Source organism: Molossus molossus, unplaced genomic scaffold (genome assembly GCF_014108415.1).
Source record: "Molossus molossus isolate mMolMol1 unplaced genomic scaffold, mMolMol1.p scaffold_m16_p_10, whole genome shotgun sequence".
Classification (NCBI taxonomy): Eukaryota; Metazoa; Chordata; class Mammalia; order Chiroptera; family Molossidae; genus Molossus; species Molossus molossus.
The window spans coordinates 53,407,089-53,430,542 of record NW_023425345.1 but is presented as its reverse complement, the minus strand read 5'-3'; the positions used below and the strand labels follow the sequence as shown (position 1 = coordinate 53,430,542).

Genomic DNA, 23,454 nt, shown 5'->3' with positions numbered 1-23,454 from the left:
GGAAGTATGGTTGATGTAGCTGGAGTAGTTGTCATCTTTTATGTACTGTTTGTAAAAATGCCAGAAGTGTTTGCTTAATTAAAGCTTTGATTAAGTAATCAGTGCAGAATTGATGTAAATGATGCGCAGTTCCTGGTGACATCCTGTGCTTTTTCATATTTGCCTTACTTTATGAGGAAAAACTCAAAGAAACCATGGTTTCTCAAAATTGTGAAATGTACAAACACGTCCTAAAGGAAAAACGTTCTTACATAGTTTTTGTATTGGCTTAAATTGTTTCTATTTTAATGTACAGTTAAAACTAAGCCTTGATATTCTCTATAAGCTCAATAAATATGCAAACCATATCCGATTTATGAACAGGATAAAAGCAAATCTAACAAAGTCAGTCAAGCTTAAATTGACAATATTAATTTCATTTAGTGAGTGATGTTTTGCTGGAGCTGAATGACTTATTGCAAAGAGCTTATGTTTCTGAGTGCAGATCCTTTAAGTCTGACAACATGTTTCCTATGATGTCCTCATTCTCTTGTCATAGTGTTAGAGAAATGTGTGGATGGTCTTTCTCTGTTGCTAGTGGGAGTGGGGTCCTTATGATATCTTGAGAAAAAGAATTTTCTGAGACTCTCATGGGAGGATGAGTGATTTTTTATTTGCATAGAATTACATCCTTGGATTTTCAAGGTCCCATTTGCTTTAATCCAGTCCTGGAAGAGGTGCAGCTGGGGATTCAGTAGAGCTAGAAGCAAAGCCAGTGTCAGAGTTTCTGTTCTATGTTGGAACTGGGTCTGGTTTAGGATTAGGCTACTTATAGACCATTGTGTGTAGGGGGACCACATGGCTGTGAACCACATGGGTGAATGCAGGAGCATGAGAGCCCCCTTAAGCCAGGAGCACAAGAGAGCAACCAAGCAAGGGAGGAAACTCCTTTGTTTAGCAGCTTAAGTATCTCAAATCTTCCAGAGTTTGCAGTGGCCACCCCCACTCTGGCCAATGACATGTTCCCAGGTGTGACTGACAGGCAAGTACCTTCCCTGTGTCACCTAGACTTCTCTGGGCATATGTCCATTCTTCTCCTGTCCTGCCCCGTGGCTCCCTGGGGAGTGTTCAACTGCAGCTTCCTGGCAGAGCTGCACAAATGACATGCCTCTGGTATGTGGCCTTCCCTTTGCTCCTTTTCAGTTTTTCATAACTAGGTTAAATTACAATGGTATCAATAGTAGCACTGGCTGGTAAAGCCTTTTATTATACAGTGCACCATGACATCATCTGGCCTTTATATGAGATTATAAAAACAAGTACAAAAATACAGTGAAATTGTATGGGTTCTCCAGAATATGCTGTATTAATTTTTTAAATTGGCAAAATGAAAACACAAAGTTTAAAAATTCTCATGGAGCCCTGGCCGGTTTGGCTCAGCGGTTGGAGCGTCCGCCTGCGGTCCGGAGAGACCCGGGTTTGGTTCCCGCTAAGGGCATGTACCTCGGTTGCAGTTTGTCCCCGGCCCTGGTTGGTCGTGCGGGTGGCAGCCACTCGATGTGTCCCTTTCACATCGATGTTTCCCTCTCTCTCTCTTCCTCTCTCTCCCTCCTAGTCTATCTGTACAAAAAATGGAAAAATGTCCTCGGATGAGGATTAAAGATAAATAAATAAATAAAAATAAAAATTCTCATGGAGAACTCATGGACCCTGAAAATATCTCCATAGACCCTGGATTCAGAAACACTACATTAAACAATGTATTAGATAAAGTGAAAGGAATTTGCCTCTAATTGACAGCATGGATTAATGCTGCTTTAAAAAGGATATTCTCCATTTAGCCATTTAATGTAGTAATTATAGCAGCCACACTGTAATTGTTTTAAAATAATAACTGTTTTTCATTTTACGTGTTTATTACTATATAAACAGATATGCAGGGAAATATTAATTACCACAGCCTTTATGTTTGTGGAAGGAATATAGCCATATTTAGATGACTTACTTATGTACCAACTGAATTCTCTTTATTAATAGTATGTAGTAGATTCTGTAACTTGAAACGAAATTTGAAAAAATTTGCATATTAACCATATTATGCTAGACTTTTATTTTTTTATTATTATTTTAAAAATAATTTTTCTTTATTGATTTTAGAGAGAGAAGAAAGGAGAGGGAGAGATAGAAACATCGATGAGAGAGAACATCGATTGGCCGCCTCCTGCATGACCCCAACTGGGAATCAGGCCCACAACCTGGGCATGTGCCCTGACCGGGAATCAAACCAGTGACCTCTGGGTGCATGGGGCGATGCTCAACCAGTGAGCCACAGTGGCAGGGCTATGCTAGATTTTTAAAGATATCTACATAAAGATATTTCCATGCAAAGTTGTGAAAAGTAGCTTCTGTAGTAGTTGAACTTTGTTTTATTTTAGTCCGGGTGGGTTATATTTTTGAAAATATAATAAAATTTGCTTAGGGACTTGGAACATTTTCTTCAGAAACACTCTAGGAAACATAGTAACTAATAACTTTGAATTGAGCTATGTTTTAAACATCCATGTGAGAACTGTTTAATTGGAGTTTGTACCGTATTTCCTCATATATCTGTGAATAGTACTTTTCTGAGTGGTGCTTGGGTTCCAATCCAGCCACCAAACTGCTTAACACACTTAATAGCTGGAATAAAGTGCATTACAAATGAAAAATAATAAAGTTAACATTCTTGCAATGTTCATAATTAAGGGCAGAAGGGAGGGAAATAAAATGAATACAAGTGAAAATGTATTGGAAATATTGGTGCTAGAGAAAACCAGCTTCAATTCGAGGAAAGTGCAGAGATAAAGACCAATGAGGAAATTCTGAGAGGCCTTTCTGAGCATTTTAGAGTTACAGAGATTGATGTCACTGTGAAGGAGGCACGTGCAGGTGGTCTGTGAGAAACAGATTGCCTGAGGTGGTGAGCGATGGGGTAAACAGTTGAGGGAAAAGGGGAACATCATAGTGTAATTTCCCAAGGACGAAAGAAGGACGTTTGAGGATCAGCCCGGCACAGGTGCATGAAGTAACCTTAGAGCTTGGTCTTTCTGTATATGGAGGTGGGGAAAGAGTAAAGACCATGTGTAAACTGGAGCTTATAACTTTCAGCTATTTTAAACCTCAATTCTTACACAATGTAACAAAACCACGCTTTCAGACAGCTTGCATTTTTAGACACAATATTCACTTAAATACTATAGTTTGAAATGGTTCTGCCTTTGTGCAGTCACCCCCTAAGGGTCCCTTCTGTTTTCACCTCTCTACTTACCCTGGTTATTGGAGAAATGCCTTCTCTGTTGCTGGTGGGAGTGGGATTCTTGAGGTGTGCCTGGACTAAGCACTGCCGATGTGGCCGTGCCGGGAATGCAGGGGCAGGACAGCGCCCGCAAGCCAGGAGCGGGAACCAAGAGGCAAGAGAGCAAAAGCGGCAAATTCCTTTGTTTAGAAGTTTAAGTATCTTAAATCTTCCCACGCTTGCAGTGGCTACCCCTACTCTGGCCCATGACCTGTTCCCAGGTAGGACTGACAGACAAGTACCGTCCCTGTGTCACCCAGACTTTACTGGGCATGGGTGTATTTGGTCTTCCCTTTGCTCCTTTCCAGTTAATTAACAACCAGGTTATTTACAAAGGTGTCAGTTAGATTCTTCAGTTGAACAGCATGACTGTCGTGCTAATCTCTTCACCTGTCTTGCACCCGTTACCTTACCTCCATGCCAGAACTCCAAACCTGGATCAATCCAGTTCTTTCCTTCCTTCATCCCTGGACCTTAATATGCTGAATCCTGTTGGAGAAAAACAAAAATAATTTAACATCAGATATAGGTTTACTATAAATTCATGGTTTGCCATATCCACTGGGACTTCAATGCTGCATTTTAGTTTTACCTTTAGCACATTTTCAATATGTCTTATGTCTGCCCTCCAACAGCTATTTTGCACTTCCAACCTTTCCACCTCCGTGCTTCATGCTTAAGAGGGAAACATTCATTCAAACCAAGGAACCAACTTTGTGAAAGGCCCTACTTTTCCAACCTGTCCCTAAAACCGAAAACCTGGACTCCAACTTTCCTTCCTCCCACTACTTCCCTGTGCCCGTCAATCAACAGCCTCTCTACAGTCTGAGTATTTCTCAAATCATACCATTTATTTTTATCCCCATTGTCACAATCCCATGTCTTGAAATAATTATTTCATTGTAAGAATATGGAAAGTGCCTACTTCTAAAGAGGACTTAACACATTTACATTATTACACATTGTTCTTAGATGAATCTAAGGGCTTAACAAAGTTCTAAATGATATGTGATATTGAGTATCTTTATACCTGTCCAGCCCATCTCACAACCTCCTTCACCCTGGATTCTCGCTCTGTGCATTCTGAACTTCCTGTTTTCTCAGGCAAATACCTGATTTAGATGACAAATGCCATGAGAATTAAGAATTTGGTGAAATTATCAAATGAATAAAAGCAGGAGAAAGTCATTATTATTTGACCATTAACACCTAGAAAATTAACTGTTCTGTTTCCTTCTTCTCACACACCCTGCACCGTCACGTGCTGATGATAGGCATCAGTTACATTCTTCATTTTCATTCCTTCAGACCTTAGACTTCTCCTTGATGTAGGATTATTTTCTCTGTCAACAATGGCCGGTCTGTTGAAAAAAAGTACAATATTAAAATTAACAAGATGTTCCTTTCAAGATGTGATAAATTCTGATGACCTATTCACAACATATGAATCTTAAAGAAATGGAAGCACACATTCCTTACCAAGTCTCTGAGCTCATATTCTTAGAGAAATGTAGGATTAGACTAATATTCTATGAAATATAGTCTGAAAATCACATTAGTATTGAAATTATACAGATTATTGTGGTTATTTTGAGCCTGAACTAAATGGATTAAACAATTCTCCTTCATTTTGCTTGCAAATACATAGTCTTAAAATGACCAAATATTGATTGAAACCCACTTGTGAAGAAAATGGAAAGAGGAAAATGATTATCCTGAGTAAAGGTATTTACTCCTCCATTTGGAGAAAATTATTTGATCAGAAGTTTGTTAGTAAATGTATTCTAGTGCACTGGCAGATAACTGTTTTGAACATAAGATAAAATTTTACAATTTTTCCCCCAAATTTCATAGAATTCCATTTTTAAATATGAAGTATATTTTCCTTTGTGTTTTAGATAGTAATAATAAATTTTACTCTTGAATATAAAGGAAAGATTTCTCTTCTTTTAATAACACCAACTCTACTTTTCTGCTGTTGAACAGCTTATCTCACAATTGAATTACTTAGTATAGTATCATATTTAAATAAAAATGATCTCACTGTCATCCCCAATAAATGGTCACTGTCTCTAAAAGTTACTTTTCTAGAAGCTTCGCTATAAATTTTTGTCTTTTTGATAGTTCTGTATGTGTATCCAAGTGGGAAAACCAAAACGTGATATGATGTGCCTGTGTATACATAAAGACATGATTAACTTAATATATTTAAAAGTAAAATGCAGGTATTTTAGGTAATAATCTCTTTTTATGGAAAATTCTATACTTCTGAAGAACGGGTCATTTATCCCTAATTTTAGTAAATTCTTTTCTCAGATATTATTATTGATTTTTAAATCGTCCTTTTTCCCGTGATTAGACCAGGGTTTGCAGCGTGACATCATTGCAGCTTGAAAATATGTGTTCTCTTTCTTCTCTTTCATATAGTTTTCTTTGACATGGCTCTGAGGTTGCCCATCATTGTTGTCTGTTTACTATAATTTGGACACCAACATGATCTTCGTCATACAAACAATTTTCTTTCAAAGGACACATTTGCTGTTTGTGAAGCAAGTGCTAATATTCTCTATAGAACATAGTCTTTGGTCTGTTTCCACTAATGTTTGTGTTTGTGTTATGGACATTTGCTCATGAAATTATACTAACCCACAGACTGCTTTTGAATGGCGATTTTGCAGAATGAATAAATAAAAATCTATTGAAATCCTTTTCATTATTTATACCAGTATGTTTTCACTTTATTATTCTAAAATTTAAAGTTGTACTTTGTATCTAAACCAAATATATATGTATACCATTTTCCATTACATGAATATTTATTGTTACATTGTCTTATTCTGTCATTATTATATTTATGTCTGCTATTGTCAGTGTAAGAAACATCCAAACCTATAAGAATGTTTATGAGTTTATTTGAGCCAAACTGATGACAACTGCCAAGAAGCAAGATTTCAAAGGATTGAGAAATGCCCCCCAGAATGGCAGTTTCACTCCTTATTTTATACATCAGAATCAAAGGAGGAGGCCCAAGGAGGGCTCCAGGAAGTCCACTGGTGGCAGATGAGGGAGGTAGGAGAACACAAAGCGGGGACATGTCTGAGACTGGATAAAACATAAAACGGAAATACTCATACTTCCTTCACATTGGTGGAGACAGCATAGAAAACAATGAGCATTTATAGCAGATAGAGATGGTATGAGGGGAACAAGGTAACAATGAGAGGTTCTGTGGTCTCCTGCTTTGGTGGGAGATTGTGCCTTGAAGGGTTTGGAAAGAAGGACATTACTCTGGCACTTCAAAGGTGTGTTATCATAGATGTAAAAAGACCATAGACAGGTTCAGTTAAAGTAAAGATTGACCTTTGTCAAGAAAGATACCAGCCTAAGATAAAAGCTTGACTGCTTTTAGTTAGGAAGTGTTAGTTTTAGACCATCCTATGAGGTTACTTTAGGTCTCTGAGTTTGTAAGTCCCCCCTGAGGCCTCCGCAGAGCCGATCATGTTTAGTATGCGCCTCCTTTTTTTGGCCACATTATTTTTTTCCTGGACTCTGAATTTCTTGGCTTTGGGGATTATGTCTTCTTTATTTTTGCATCTGCAGACTTGACTTCCTATAGGACACATAGCAGATACTACATAAAAAATGGAATCCATGACAGGATACTTCATATACTCATTAGTGAAAAGAAGCAAACAGTGTTGCATCCACCTAAATGAATATACACATTTGCTTTGTTTCTCCAGCTTCCTTCACAGCTCAGTCATCCTCCCCCCGGCAGAGTGGCATGGCCTGGCCTTGACTGCACAGCATATGCGTTATCTTTGATGTCAGAATGAAAACCAAATTTAGTGGTGTACTATTAAGTATTCTGCTCTTGGGCTCTCATATTAACCAACTCTAGATTTAATATTCATAAGGAATATTGTAATGAAACATTAAATATTTTAATATTAAATCAATTTCCATTTATTTTTTTCTTGCTGTACGCTAATGTTTTGTTTTTCATAAGCCTATTTATTAGAAGTATCATCAGAAACATTTTTTCCCATACATTTTCTAATATGTATACATAATTTAGGAGATACAATGGGTAATTTTACTGGAGTGACATTTAGCCCTAGAAAGTGCTACCAAATAAATGTCCTCCATTGATCATATAAAACTTTTGTCTTTAGCACATCTGTGGTGTGGTTAGCCAAGTATCAAAATATTTAGGAGCATCTGCAAGAAGCAAGGTAAACTAGGCCTAATTTCCGCCATCTAGTGGTTTTCTAGATCTAGTGCAGCCTAAATTGACAAGGTTGTCTCCAGGGCCCTGGTTAATAACTCAGATGCTTACAGGAGCCAAGCAGATAATATAAATGGAAGAAGTGGTTGGGAGAAAAATAAATTAATGGCATATATCTTATTCTGTGGTTGTGGAACTATGGTGTAAGCACATAACATAAACAGGATGTAGAATAATATGTCTTAAATTCAGAATAGAAAGAAAAATGCAAACTCTGTGATAAAGGCGAGTTGTATGTCAACTAAGCAGCTAGCGATTATTATCAGGTTCAGTTGGTTGTTGTCATTTAAGAATACAAACCCAGTGCTGTGTTCTTGAAAAGCCTTTCAGTTTACAAAAACTAGGAAGCTGGATTTGTATATGGAACCATCTAGTTTTAATATGTTGGCTCATTTTTTTAAAAAGTTGCCATATGACCCTACCTTAAATACATTTTAGAGTGACCTTTAACCATTTTGAGATCTTTCGTTCAAAAGAGGTCTTGAATTTATTCATTTTATCTGTTTTAGAGGACAGAAAAGAATTTGGCATCTTTCAGCAACGTTGTGAATGAAGTAGGACTGAATATAAAGTTACTGAATTATTGCTAGCTTGGGTCTTGTCGAAGATTATTTTTTATTCACGAACACACAGTATCGAGACGCGGAGGTTATAGCTGTAAATAGGATACTCTTCTCATTGGCCTCACCCTCTGCCGTACCTACAATGGGATACCCAGTAATGTGACCACGAAGCAGGGCCACTTTCTGAAGAGATTGCACTCAGGTGTTTGGATATGACTTTCCAGTATTTATCTTGGTTCTGAACTCCCTATAGAATTTAAGTTCATAATTTATATTACTTTGATGTGTCTTCCTTGTAACTTAACACAGGGCAGCTCTGAGTTCTTAAGAAGTAACACTAAATTATAGTTTACAATATAGGGAGACGAAAACACCTGGCCAGTTGTTACTTTTTTTCACTCGCATTCTTAACCTTGACTACCTCTCTAAGCTGCACAGAGGAATTGAATCAAGAGAAAAAAATAATAAGAATGATCAGGATTCAGATCCTTTAAATGTGTACAAAAAGCAGGAGATGCAGAGTGAAATGAAAGGAACTACAAATAGCTGTGTGGCCTGATTCCTTCTCTCTGGCTTTCTCTGTTTATTATCTCGAACAGCCTATTACCTGCTACAGGCCCTTTAGCTCTCTGACCTGACCTAAAACCATATTTTAACTTGTTTTTTTTTTTCTGTTCTAGATCCCCTAGTCTCTCCACCATTTCCTTTTCACATCATATAGGATCCCCCTTACACTTTTGTACTGCTGCTTTCTTTGCCTGAAATAGTAGACTCACCGATACCCACTCATTCTCAACCTGCTACATGTCTTTGCTAAAATGTCACATTATTAGTGAGGTCTGTGCTGTTCACCCCATTGAGAATTATATCCCCTGTACTTCTAATCCCTCTACTTTGCTCTACTCCCCCCTACTCAATAGCACTAATTACCTTTAACATAATGCATAATTTACTTATGTGCATTATAAATATTTTCTTTGATAAAGCACAAGCACTCTGAAGATAGGGGCTTTATCTTATTCTTTTACTGATGTTTCAGAAAACAGTGTCTGGCATATACAGTACTTTATACACACACACACACACACACACATACACACACACACACACACATATATATATACACATATATATGTACATATACATATTTTTTTAATGAATAGAGGGGGAATGTCTTATTCACTTAGGTCTGGGCATACGTCCCACAGTCGGTTATAATTACCCATGGAAAGGTTTCTTGCAATAAATTATAGCATGTGTGTAGGCTTATGATTTATTTTGTCTTTATTACTAGAAATTGCAAGAAATACATGTTAAGAGAATAAACACATTTGTATGTTTGTTCTCCAAAACATATGTTAAAAGTAAAAATAAGTTTGTATGTTTGGTCTCAATATAGAGGGCAGTCACTTTGTATAGATAATTAGCATAAAAACTGTAAAGAAAAAATATAATTGACCTGAGGTGGTAGAAAGGGCAAAGAACCCGAAGCTGAAAGAACTGTGATGGTACCTTGGCTACACCAGTTTCTAGCTCTCTCACCTGTGGTTAGCTATTTATTATCTCTGAGCCTCAGTTACTTCATCTTTAAAATAGGAATAATAATAATAGACTGTCTTTCTACCATATAAGTGTGTATTAATATTTTTTTCGAAATACCTACTTTTTTCTTCAACAGTTAACCCAACATATATCCAATGTATAATCGTTTTATTTTTCTGTTCATGTGATGGATTCACCCTTTAGAATAAAAATTTCACAGAGACATGTCTGCCTTCATTTTTCAATGTAGTGTTCCAACTCTAAACACAGTGTATGACATGTAATAGTTGCTCAGTAAATATGTTGTTGAATGAGTTATTAGGCAAATTTAAGCTATGATGTTTGTATGGTATAATAATAGTAAGCTGGTTTGTAGTCCATGATTATAATACAGATGTCTGTTATTATTGTCACTGTCTAAACCCTTATCATCATCATTATCAAACATGTGTTACTCAGGCTTCTTTAATTCACTACCAAGACGGTGATCACCTTCTTGCATTACTGACTTAACATTTTAGTGAAACAACACAGAAAACACTTTGCTGATATAATGATTTTGTTGTAGGTCTCTAAGCTGGCTGGTGTGTTAGTCAAGCATGGTGTCAAGAAAGGTGACACTGTGGTCATCTACATGCCCATGATCCCACAGGCGATATATACCATGCTGGCATGTGCAAGGATAGGAGCCATCCACAGTCTCATATTTGGAGGATTTGCATCCAAAGAACTAAGTACCCGCATTGACCATGCAAAGGTAAGTACTTTATTTGGAGAAATCAAGCAGTAGTATGTATATAGTGCAGCCATATCTGTGGATGAATCAACCAAGAGTGATCCGTACTTATTAGATCCTCCAAGAGTGATCCATACTTATTAGATCCTCCAAGAGTGATCCGTACTTATTAGCTCCTTCCAAATAAACACTTAAAGTATATTTTCTCTTTAACATATATCTATTAACCAAAATTTTATTTTTGAGTCAGTCCCATGTGAAAGGCACTTTGCTAGGTGCTGTGAGGAATATAAAATGTAAGTTAGCCTTCCATGTATTTGGGTGTATAAGACTGGTAAAATAACTAATAACTACTTTATTTATTCAACATAGATTTATTAAGCCCCCATTATGTTCCTGGTACTATCCTTGGAATGGGCTAATAAATAATACTCATCAAATGGGGGTGTGGGGGGACATCTAACGAGTTTTATTATCTACACGATTCCAGGAATGGTGGAATAGTACAGAGGTGAAGAGGGTGTCAGTGAGGAGTGGAATCACGTGTTTAAATGAGATTCTAAAATAAAGTTGATAAGGTTGTTATGAAATATCGTTGAGATATTCAATTTAAAACACTTAATGGAGTGCCTGGCATGGAGGACTCATTAAAAAAAAAAAAAAAAAGGTTAGGTATTATCATTCTATGAATTTAGAGTAGGGAACAGAAAATAATTTTTCGTACGTCACCAGATAGTGTTTCAAGCATTGTGGGCTGCATGGTTTCTGTTGCAGCGCAAAGGCGGCCTTGATGCTCCATGAACAAAGGCCACGGCAGTGTCCCAGTGAAACCACGTAGAAACATGCCTTGGGCAGGGTGTGGCTTTCAACCATGGTTTGCAGACCCCTGATTTAGAGGAAGGAGAGATTTCTTTTAGTTGGGTGGCCAAGGATATGAGATTATAGTTAGAACTTGGCTAAAATTCAGCTCATTGAAGAGAATGGCATTGTGGGATTCAAAAGGAGAGAAAAACAACGTAAGTTTAGCATTAGAGGTAAGAAAGGTTAAAATTCATTTGGAGGCCAATGAATAGACAGATGTGACTGTAGAGAGCCAGAAGATGACTTTGCAAAGGAGTTTATGTCTGAACTGGATCCTATAGACCTTGAGCAGTCAAAGTTTCTGAACAGATGAGTGTCATATTTTAAGCAGTGTTAAGAGGTTAAGAGGAGGCAAGTCTTTCAATATGTTGTGAGTGGGTCAGAGGCTAGAGGCTGGAATAAGACCCTCTGGTAGGTGGTCTGCTTGCGAAGCAATGGGCCATGTGTAGGAGAATAAAGATGGAGGAAGGAAGGTTGTTGTAAGAGTGAGATGATTACTCCGGCTGGTGTGGTGCAGCTGGTTGGGTGTTGTCTCATGCACTCAGAGGTTGTCAGTTCAATTCCCAGTGAAGAGCACATGCCTGGATTATAGGCTCGATCTCCAGTGTGGAGCAGGCTGGAGGCAGCCAATCGACATTTCACTCTCACATTGATGTTTCTCTCTGTCTCTCTCCCTCTCCCTTTCTCTCTGTCTCAACATCAATAGACTATTCTTAAAAAAAAAAAAAAAGTAAGAGATGATTGCCGTTACAAGTTTTATAAATCCACAATGAAACATTCTTTTTTATTTTTTTCTCCCCCATTTCAGGAGACATTCTTAACAAGGAAGGGAACTAATATACATTGAAGGTTTCCTGAGTGCTAGGCATTTAGTGAGGTTTTGCATGTCTGACTTCATTTGGAATAGATTATTTATTAGAACTAGAAGCTGGTTTGTGGACTAACTGGCTGGATTTCTCTCTTTCTCTCTCTCCTTCTAACATGTTGAGTTAGTGCTTTTGAACAGAAATCTAGGGGGAAATATCAGTCAATCATTGACCTGCAAATCAGTGGGCAGTGGGGACCTCTCTGAGGAAGGCATAGACTCCAGTTTTTTACCTGCAGAAATCTAAACATCATTTGGATAAAGGTATGAGATGTATTCTTTCCTTTTTGTAAAATTTTATGTGCTGTGGGGAAATTGAGCTATTTAAAAAATAAGTATTTATAAAACTTATGATGTATCAGTGGAGGAGTTTTCATCTAACACACACATTCAACATTTTTAAGGAGTTTGGGTAATAAATGCCTTCTTTTGGGGGCAGGACCTTTAATCACATCAAATTAAAGGCAAGATGATGGAGAAAGAGATGTATATCTGAGATATTTGGATACAATTAATAGTTGAAATCACTATTTTCAAATAAATAGGTCGAATGAAAAGTTTTATTTTAACAGAAGATAAGAAGAATATAATGTAAGAAGTCAATTGAGACCAAACAGTGATGTCAGCTCTCAGTTCTTGAGTTTGGCAAAGAAAGAATTCAGAGCCAAGAACTCTAGTGCAAGAGGAAGTTGATTTAGCATGCAAAGCAAAGGCACTCTCCAAGAGAAGACTTGAGTGGGCTGCTCAGAGAGCTGCCTTGGTCTTTTGGAAAGAAAATCACAGAGGCCACAGAAGTGAGCCAGCTGGGCTGTGTGGACTCAGGAAACATGTTACAAAGGCAAAAGAAGAGCCCTTAGAGACAAGTTCGGAGGGTTAGCCTGGGACAAGCTGCCGCTGCCCACCGCCCCACTGGTTGCAAGTCTTGTGGGGACCCTTAGAGCTTAGGAGATAGAAAGCAAAGATACCTGTCTGAAGAAAGAAGGTGCGGGCACGCTCAAGAAAGAGAGCACCCACTGGATCCTTTGTTTTAAGGGTTCTTTAAAATCTGTTTCTAAAGGCAAGAATTTTAGGGGCTGTCTCAGGATGATCTGAATAGAATATTCAACAGCTTTCCAGGTGTGTCCTAAAATGTGCTGATTCGTCAAAATGAGTGTATCAGGGCCATTTTCTGGTCAGTTTCACCTTCAAAGGATGTCACGAAGAGGGCCCAGGTAACGTCCGCCTCAGCACAGTCTGTAATGTATAAGATAAGACCTTGCAATTTATTATCTGGCTGTTAATTGCTCGGCTAGTTGGTTCAGCTATCTGCCTCAGTTTCTCCATTCCACTCTCAAGGAATTTCCTTAGCTTCTTACTATCCTGCCTCAAAACTTCCAGTAAAAGGCCAATAGAAATGTGAAAAGGGTTTATTTCTGTAGGGGGAGAGTCTAATTCTGACTTTATTAAATTATCCAAGTTTTGATATGTTCTAGATGCTTTTAATTTGATAAGTAACTTTTATTTATTCAGAATTCTAATCTTAGGAAATGTTATATAGAGTTATTTTTGTAAGTATTACAGATATTAAAATGTGAATTATATTCAAATGTATGACCTTTAAAAATATAATCAAAGGAAACAAGGCTTACTTTTTTATTCTTTTCTCCTCCCCACCCCTTTTAAAAGGCAGCTTGATAGACTAGAAAGAGAAAGTTTCTGTAATCAGACAGAAAGAGCCTCTCTCATTTCACCACTTGTAACCTGGGGCAAGGGATGTAACTGCATGAAGCCTCAGCTCCATGAATATTAAATGATATTCAAAAAGCAGAAAGTACTACAGATGCATATATTTGGCATAATATAAACCTTCTCTAGATGAAATGTATTGTAACCAGAAATCAGAATTCAGGAATAGATGCACTATCTCGGATTGATTACCTATCTCCTGAATAATGTATTATCCGTTTCCTTTTCTATGGATTTCTTGGTGAAGAAATAGTGTACTTAAAAGAATAATGACACATTTGTTTTTGCAAATGAAGGAGAATTTTGGTTCAGCTCCACAAATCCTTAGTGAGAGCTTATGGTATGGCAAGCATTGTACCTGCCTAGGAGACAGGAAGATGACTAGAACCCATGTGCAGCCTGGGAGAACTTCTGTGCAGGTGCGGAGGAAGGAACATCGACGACAGTCAGGCATCCGAGGCTTGCCCAGAGTGTACCGAGGAAGGGAGATGAGCCCTAACTTCTTCAGCCCCTTTCGGGGATGTCTTTTGACTTCATTTTTGTACATCTTGAATAATGAACAAGTTGTCAGGTAAAGGAAAGTGCCAAGTGTGTCTTCATGACAGAGGCGGGTTTAGGTTTTGGAGGGCTTGCGATCTAAACCATTTGGGGACCCTTTTTAAGAAAAAAAATATGACAAAATTACAAATCTTCATTGAAAATGAATATGTATTTAGAATGAAAAAAAAATCATACAAGAATGATCAGAGATTCGGGTTCCTTCCTTCTGTGGTTTCTAAGCATTTAAGCAGAGACGCTTACATGAAAAACCTCAAAGTTGCTTCCTGATAGCAAATGGGCTGGTCCTTACCTTCCCCACCACAACCCCAAGAAAACGCTCCAACTTCAGCAACAGCAACTGTTCTGGGGCCTCCGCAAGTGAGGGGCCCCTGGACTTACATTTTATTGGTTCACAGCAAATCTACCAGCTACATGAATTCTTTGAAAAGTATTTTTTAGCAGCTCATACTTATTAGCCAAAAGCATGTTAATGTGTAATTTTGGACAGGCAAGTGAGATTTATGTGGAAGTGGTTAGGTTTGTAACACTTTGAAGGGGCTTATTGGTCTTCAGGTCCTTTATTCAATAGAGAACAGAACTATTCAAACATTTCTTTAGAAATGTTAAACTGCTTGTCAGCACCTGAAATACTGTGATTACCTTAATTAGGTTTGTTAAACTTTCTAACTCTTTTTTCTTTTTTAAATTGTAGCCCAAGGTGGTTGTCACAGCATCATTTGGCATTGAACCTGGAAAGAAGGTAGAATACATGCCACTTCTAGAAGAAGCGCTCAGAATAGGACAGCACAGACCAGATAAAGTTCTCATTTATAATCGTCCGAATATGGTAATCTGAGTATTGAACTTGGTTCTTGCTTATAGTGATGGGCTAAGGATGATTCTAGTTTTGACAATTTAACACAAACCCTTAATTTATGAACCATTAAATGTACTTCCCAAATGTCAGAGTTTTGGGGGAAAAAAAAAGATATTAAATATGAATGGTATTTTCTCTCTTTATAAAAAAAAAAAAATACTAGCTTAAAACAAAAAGATAGAAACACAGAAATAGCCACAATATTAATGAGTTGGATTCTGTGGATAGTCTACTGTGATGCCATTTATTAATTTGCATCATCATAATAATAATAGTACTAGCAAACACTTACTGACTTCCTACCATACGATTTTTAAGACACTCCATTAGTGGATCACTTCAAAGAAAATCATCTGGATAACTCTGTGATCTAGGTGATAGTGTTACTCTTATTTTAGGGAAAAGGAGTCTGATGAACGGAGAGAAGCTTGCGCAGCGAGTCAGGGTCAGGATCTGAGTGCACGCACTCTGCCTGCCTGCTTCATCCCTGAGCTACCCTGCCTCGTGGAAAGGTGTGATTAACTTGTACGGAAATACCTTTTAAAGACTTCAGGAAAGATATGTAGTCCAGAAGTAAAAACTATGTTCAGGAAAACAAACTTTGAATATTCTAAACAGATACATATTCTGTGATCCATAAAGGAAGAAAAAGCAGTATAATACATCAATGAACATATTTTACAATTGCTTTCTCTAGTAAATTGGACCTAATTATCACCTTCTTTCTGCACTCAAGTAAGTATCCATGTATTTATAGTAGAACCAACTTGAGTTTCTAGCAGATTAAGATTTTTTTGCAGAAGAAAAATTACAAGAGTGGAAATAATCATGTATAATTTTGTGGAATTCTTGAGAGCTTAGCTGCAGAAAATGCTTAAATGACAAGATAAAAGAACAGAGAACATTAAAACTATGTCATTTTGATCACCACCTAGCAATTTCCATCACCACATTAAATTCCCGTGTTAAGTTTTAGTTGTCTGGGGTTCATGAACTGCTGCACTCAATGATTTTAATATTCTTACTATCTCAAAAAAAGAATTTTGAGTTTCTTTTAGATTACCTCAAGCATATTTTTGAAAAGGGTTTGTTGTTCTTAAGTCAGGGAGTGCAAAGTCAGCAATAAAGAAGGTTTTGGGTGGGAGAGGGTTAGAGAAGGGTGGGACCACACACACACACACACACACACACACACACACACACTCACAAACACGTGTTTATGTGGATATGTGTGTGTATGAATTCATGTAGAATTTATGAAGAACTTTTACCAGGCCTGATGCTAAAAACTTTCAAATACCTTTTTTATTTAATTTTCATAAACCCATAAAGTAGATGCTATTCCTGGTTCCATTTTGCAGATGAAAAAAACAAGGCATTTGCAGTCCGGAGAGACCCGGGTTCGGTTCCCGCTAAGGGCACGTACTTCGGTTGCAGTTTGTCCCCGGCCCTGGTTGGTCGTGCGGGTGGCAGCCACTCAATGTGTCCCTTCACATCGATGTTTCTCTCTCTCTCTCCCTTCCTCTCTCTCCCTCCCACTCTATCTGTTCAAAAAAAAAACAAAACAAGGCATTGAGAAATCATAAGTAAAAGTCATACCTAGTACATGCTGGAGTCAAGATTTGACCTTCAGTTAAATGACTTAACCAACACATTTCTTTTACTTTATAACAGGGTGGTATGGATATGAATGTTTACTATTCAGATTTTTCTAATGCAAATATCTTCTCTTTCCTCTTAATACGTAGAGATACATTCACCCTTTCCCCTTCCATATATGACTCTCACTCTCTCCCTGTTCCTTTTTTTAAATACCCTTCCTTCTGTTTTGACATATTTTTATTTTACACATGAGGGCTTTGGATGTCTCTTGTCCTTCATGTTAGAACTGCTGTGCAGGCAGTAATTAAGCCCAATGGACTGGCTTTGCTTTGACTTTATAGAGACACAAATTGAAGCTAAGTGAAGTCTTTCATTAACCAGATTTGCATTTTTGCCAGAGGAGGCAAAAACCTGGCTGCTATTCCTAAACTTCAGGCAAGCAAATCAAGAGAATATCACCTCAGTCAGCTCCAGTGCTGTTCCAATTATTGCCTTTTAAGAATGATAACAACCAGAGAGGACATGACTATCGAAGTAAATGTGTATATGTAAAAGCTATTTTCCCTCTCTTCCTTTCATCGAATCTTCTTTACACACATGCTTATATTTCTTAGCCTGAAGAATAACCATTCATTCAAGTCCACATTTCACTTAATCTATAATTACTTTTGTGATGACTCAATTGACATTTTTAATTGTGCAGTGTGATGATATTTATTTATTTATTTATTTATTTATTGCCTGGACTTCAGAGTATTCAGTTGACCATCATGTCATGCTGCTCAGGAAACACGCTCATCATAAGTCTGTGATGATTTTTTATAGGTCTGTAATATGATGTCAAGGCTTGATCATTTGTAATTTTTATGTTTGTCTGATGCATAAAAACAAATAAAAATATACAATTTGGTCATAGTTAACTATTTTCATTTACCTAAGTGGCATATCTAGAGCTCGTCAAAGTGAGGCTGGAGATGCCTACAAGTTCACCTTCATGAAAGTTACTCCGATTATTATCGATCACTGTGTGTATTCATACAGGCCTTGAACTTGTGATGTTACATTGAAATGTTAATTTACAAAAGTACACATTGAAAAATATGACCATTTTTTTATAGCCCTGATCAATACATTAAAGAGCCTGACAAATAACAATGACCTGGCTTTTGTAAACCTCTCAGAGTCTCTGGGCTTAGCTTTACCTTGATGGATGAATGGTTACCTATACTGTCTAGGTGGTAAATCTTACTAACTTTCACTGAGGAACATGTAGCCTTGTGCCTATGCTAACAAGTTCACAACTATAAGCTTTCTAAAGTGTCACCTTGAGCTTAGTCATCATTTCAGAAAATAACTAGACATGTACTGGGTCTTCACTCTATTAAATAGATGTTACTCTCCCTTAGAGAAATTTTCCCATAAACCACTGCCTTTCTCTTCCCTTGTCTGGCCTATTTCACAGGTACAAGTTGTAAGAGGTCTGTCTACCTTCCTTTAAGGTGTGTCTGTCTAACTCATGACTCTGGTGTCATAAAATTTATGACACAGAACTTGGTTCTATGAACAAAACAAAACTCCAAGCATTTATACCCTATCAATGGCCTAGATGGAGGGAAACTTGGGCAGCATTTTAGATATCACACATACTTTCATTAATTTCCAAAATGAATTTTCCTTGAAAAAGCAAAAGTAGATTTTCCTTCCACTCTGGAAAATGATTTAAAATTATTTTATTTGGAAAGATGGCCACCATATTATTCCTAAATGGCCCTTGTATAGAGAGAAATTTTAATGGGTTAGTTGACATTTGATTGTAAAAAGGATAGTTCCTGTGAAAGAAATTGGTTACAAAAAAGAAGAAATGAGTTTATAAAGTTAATAGTGTATGTACATTTATGAAAACATGAACCTCTGAGTTAAGCTCTGACTGTTGATGAAACCATAACAGCATCACGTTGAGTTTCTTAAGGAGAGGTCCAGATTTTCAGTTCAGTTGAAGCCAATGTCAAACTGTTGGAATTTTTATGAACGTTTATCTGAGATATTTATAAATCTGATATTTAATGCTGTATAAGTAGCCTAAATTGTAAGTCAGATGCTCAGACTAACATTGTTCTCCGAATTTAATCTCCTCTGTTCACTGTGTATACCCCAATGTTTGCTCTGCAGGGGACAGTTCCTTTGGCTCCGGGTCGTGACCTTGATTGGGATGAAGAGATGGCAAAAGCACAGTCACATGACTGTGTTCCTGTTCTTTCAGAACATCCGCTATATATTCTTTACACATCTGGGACAACAGGTTTGCCGAAGGTATTCACTCTCTTAGGGAAAAGTACATAGTGGCAGATTTCTTTTGCATGGGAAACATTTGATTACTGACTGACAATGCTGCAGACTTTGCCTTGAGGTTTAGACTTAGGTACTTTATATTGTTGTGTTTTTAAACAGAAAAATATGAATGATATTTACGGGCAAGGGCTTTGCCCCCATTTCTTCTAAACTCTGCACATATATCAGCAATATACAGTTGCTTAAGTAAGCTATTAAAATTAGACATTTGATTGAAGATCAGTTGGTTTAATAAAATTGTATAAAAATATATTTTAAATGGAATATTTTTAAATTTGAGATATAACTTTCATACAGCATGGGATTGATTTTTGATCTAAGGGAATTTCATTCTCTGTTATAAATGCAAGTTTGAGAATTGGTTTGGACAGTATGAACAACAGGCAATTTATCCTGAGTACTGAACCCTCTGATTTGCAGCACAGAAGACACTCAGGATTTTTAAATCTGCTTACCATGAAAGTTGTCTTCACCAAACGAAGTTAAAATCATCAATATTTATGAAGGTGCCAGATAACAAATTCCACTCCCTGGTATCTCCGAACAGTATTGTTTCTTTACACAATTTCATAAAGGCTTGCAATATCATGTTCCCATTCATCTTTATTAGTGGGTTCAATATTCATTGAGTCACAGAATTTTAGTGGGGGAGGGGACTTTCAAAATCACTCACATCCTAGAGGGCAGTGGCCTCTTTATTAATATTAGATCTCTGTAGCATCCGAGTTCTGAAAACACAATCAGTTAATAATCTTAAAAAAGGAAAATGAAGATGTTCCATATAAAACTCACTTGCTGTGAAAAAGAAAACATTTGGTAGGGGAATGTAAGGTTACCAAAGAGAGAGACCATGTCTTCTGGCACGTTAGACTCCCTCTGCGCTTTGTGTGTAGTTGGTGCTCATAAATGTCTGTTGAGTGCATAAGTAAATAAATAAAGCTATTTGTGTCACTGTAGAATCAGAGCCTTATGTTTCTGTTTTTGTTTTAATTTGGTCACAGAAAAATGAATGTTTGTTCTATTGAAGACTCTTTAGACTTATCTAAGCAGTCCAAATGATCTACTGGGCATCATCTTATCCTCCAATTTTTGCAATTTTATACTATGCACCAGTTACATAGAGTTCAACTGAATGCTTGACTAGTAAAAGTAAGTCTTAAGCTAACATAAAATTTTCAACTTGAAAGGAAATCCCTGACCCTGAAAAACAAAACACACATGTGTGTACACACACACACACACACACACACACACACACACATGCGCGCCAGAAAGTAATTTAGCTTCTTAAAAGCCTGAAGGAATTTTATAAAAGTGTTTACATCACCTCAAGATTTTAATTTACTCTGAAATTCACTGTGGCCTGGATGGGGATCTTTGTGGGAGGATCAGAAAAAGAGCACATCAGAAACTCAAAACCAACTCAGCCAGTGAAGTAGAAAGAAAAGAAAATAATAGAGAGCGTTAGCGCTGACAAGTGGTGGTTCCTAACAAGGGAACATGCTGGCTATTCCAGGACTTCTCTGGGTCAAGAATTTCTCTTTTAGATTCCTAGGTGCGCAAACTGAAGATCATTTGAAGTTTTAATTATTCCCATTTTCTTCTTTTGTACTATACTGAAGATAATCTAGTTCAGTAGATTGGCGAAGGCTTTAATTGTTTGGTGATCTTTAGTCACGTTTAATTTAGCTCAATTCAATATCCATTCATTGAGTGTTCATTCCGTGCTAAAAGAGATAAAAATATGAGTAAACCACAGTCCATTCAGTCTAGTGGGGTTGAAATACACACACACACACCCCTAATGACTGTGATCTTTTTTTATTTATTGGTTGATTTTAGAGAAAGAGGGAGAGAGAGAGAAAACATTGATTTGTTATCCCATTTATTTATGCAGTTCATTGCTTGATTCTTATATGTGCCCTGACTGGGACTCAAACCTATAGCCTTGGCATTTTGAGACGATGCTCTAACCAACTGAGCTACCGGCCAAGAGCTAGACTGTGATACTGCTCTAAGAGGGCAACACTGTTTCTCTCAAGTAAAAAATGAGATCCAATGGTATTGGAAGGATTAAATTCAATTAATTCATCAAATATTAGTGAGCACACACATGTGTGTCTGACTCTCTTTTTAGAAGTTTATACTCTATAGCTGGGCCGCAGGCACTAAAATAAAGAACTCTAATATGTGGTAAGTGTTATGAAGGAAAGTACGGCGGGGTAAGGGGCAGAGTGATGGAGTGCTGTTCTATAAGGGAAAGCTCTTGATACGGCGACAACTGAAGGATGAACAGAACTTCAGACAGTGACTTGCAGGCGGGAGGGCCTTGCAGGCAGTGCGGATCAGCATAAGCACAGGCAGGAGCGTGGGAGGGAGCTTCCAGGACAGCTAGTGCATGTGGTACAGAGGAAGAAGGAATGGCTAGATATATGGGCAAGAGCCAAAGTTACAATTTAAGTAAGAAACTTAGGTTAATATTTTGTATGTAAAGGATGAAGGGCACTACTACTTTTTAAGGAGGAGAAAAAAATTTAAGGAAGGTAACACTTGCAACATTTTATTTGGAATGTAAGCATGTATAAACTACGGAGGCAAGAATGCTTCAGGTTGTTTAATTGGTTTAGAACTTAGCACACTTAATAGGGAGGAATCAAATTTGGCTCAAGGATAAGAGTGAGGCAGAGGAGGAGTCCAAGACTTTGAACCTGAGAACGTGGGAGAACATTTGAACACTGACTGAAAAAGAAGCACAGTAGGAAGGTTTAGTGCTGGGGAAACTGAGAACTTTTGAACACACTGAGTGTGATATATCTTTGGGACATTAACATGGAGATGCCTAGTCAGTAATTGGAGGTGAAGATCTGGATTCAAGGAGTACATCTGGGTTTGTAGATAGACCCTTGTGGGTCATTATTGTGAGGTCTGGTGTTTAAAACATGGAAATAGGTAGATTTTGCAAAGTTGGATATGTAGAATGGCAAGAGAAAATAATCGTCTCTCACCATCCCTCAGAAATACTTCCCTCGTCTCTTTAGTGGACTTTAGAATCTCAAGTGCCTTGAAATTATACATTGTCAAAAACCTTTATGACACTTATTTTGTTCTACCTTATACATATACGTTTTTATTTACTATCTTCTTAACATTGCATGTTCTCTGAGGTCTTACAATATGTTCCCATACTGTATCTTTAAATCCACTACGTCACTAACCTTAAAGTTGGGCCATGGAAAAGCCTCAGAATATTTGTTAAATGATCTCTTACTTCTCCATTTAGCTCCCAGCATCCTCTTTATTCATAAAATGCTCACTTCAATTTTGGTAGGTATAATCAGGATCAATGGGATCTGAAAACTCAATATTGGGATTCCCAGAATAGAAGTACAGGGAAGATGAGGCCACGTTTGTTTATGCAGCATTGAAATAAAAACTTTATGTCATCATATAGTTCCTTTTCTCAATCTTTAATCTTCTTCATGAGGGAAAATAATGTTAGCCTATAAAAATATTCTGCTTAAAAATGCTCATTTCTTATAGGCACGTGTAAGACACGCATAAGACAGTCTGTTCTTTGGTTAGAATTTGCAGCTATATTTAGGGCAAATTTGCATCTCGGCATCTGCCAACCCTGGATTTGTCGGGTTGCTGTATGACAGGTTAATCTGTTAGTTGCTGCAAGTATTCCAGCAACCGCAGCTGAGCGGCTTTGCATACATTTAGGCCCTGTTGTGGGCCTCTGTCCTGCTTGGTTTGGGTGCCAGCATTTAAGATCCTTCAAAGCACTTCATAACAGAATAACCCTTCATCTGGATGGGGTGCCCTTTGGGGAGTGGGAGAGTTAGTGACGGTCACATTTATCTTCCTGTTTGTTACCATGGGGGATAGTGACCCCCCTTCCCAAATGACAGGGAGGTGTAGGAAAGGCCTTTTGCCTTACCCATTTACACACATCATGTCACTTTTATTCCTGCATGTCAGGTGACTTACTCATAGTCCCTACCCAAAGGGAAAAAAAGAAAAAGTCAAATTAAAAAGCAATGAACGTTTTTATCTGTGTTCCAGTTACTGCAGTTAAAATGCTGGCCTTGTTCCGCCTTTGCGATGACCTCACGGTTGTCCAGATCAGTGAACGTGTATACTGTTGCTGAAGTTCCCCCACAGAGGTAGCATCAGAGCTTGTAGCTGGAGAT

At 37.6% G+C, this 23,454-nt stretch overlaps 1 protein-coding gene and 1 non-coding gene across 2 annotated transcripts in view; one reads left to right on the top strand and one right to left on the bottom strand.

Moving 5' to 3' along the window:
* The window catches only part of ACSS3 (acyl-CoA synthetase short chain family member 3), a 157,636-nt gene that overhangs the window by 47,154 nt on the left and 87,028 nt on the right, over positions 1-23,454 (top strand). The window contains exons 3-5 of the mRNA XM_036252870.1: positions 10,275-10,463; positions 15,146-15,280; positions 19,082-19,222. Of these exons, the coding sequence (XP_036108763.1) occupies positions 10,275-10,463; positions 15,146-15,280; positions 19,082-19,222 (465 nt within the window). The remainder of the gene's footprint in view (positions 1-10,274; positions 10,464-15,145; positions 15,281-19,081; positions 19,223-23,454) is intronic.
* LOC118624898 lies at positions 17,656-17,720 on the bottom strand. The gene has a single exon (XR_004958553.1). It is a non-coding gene; the product is annotated as a small nucleolar RNA SNORD64 (small nucleolar RNA).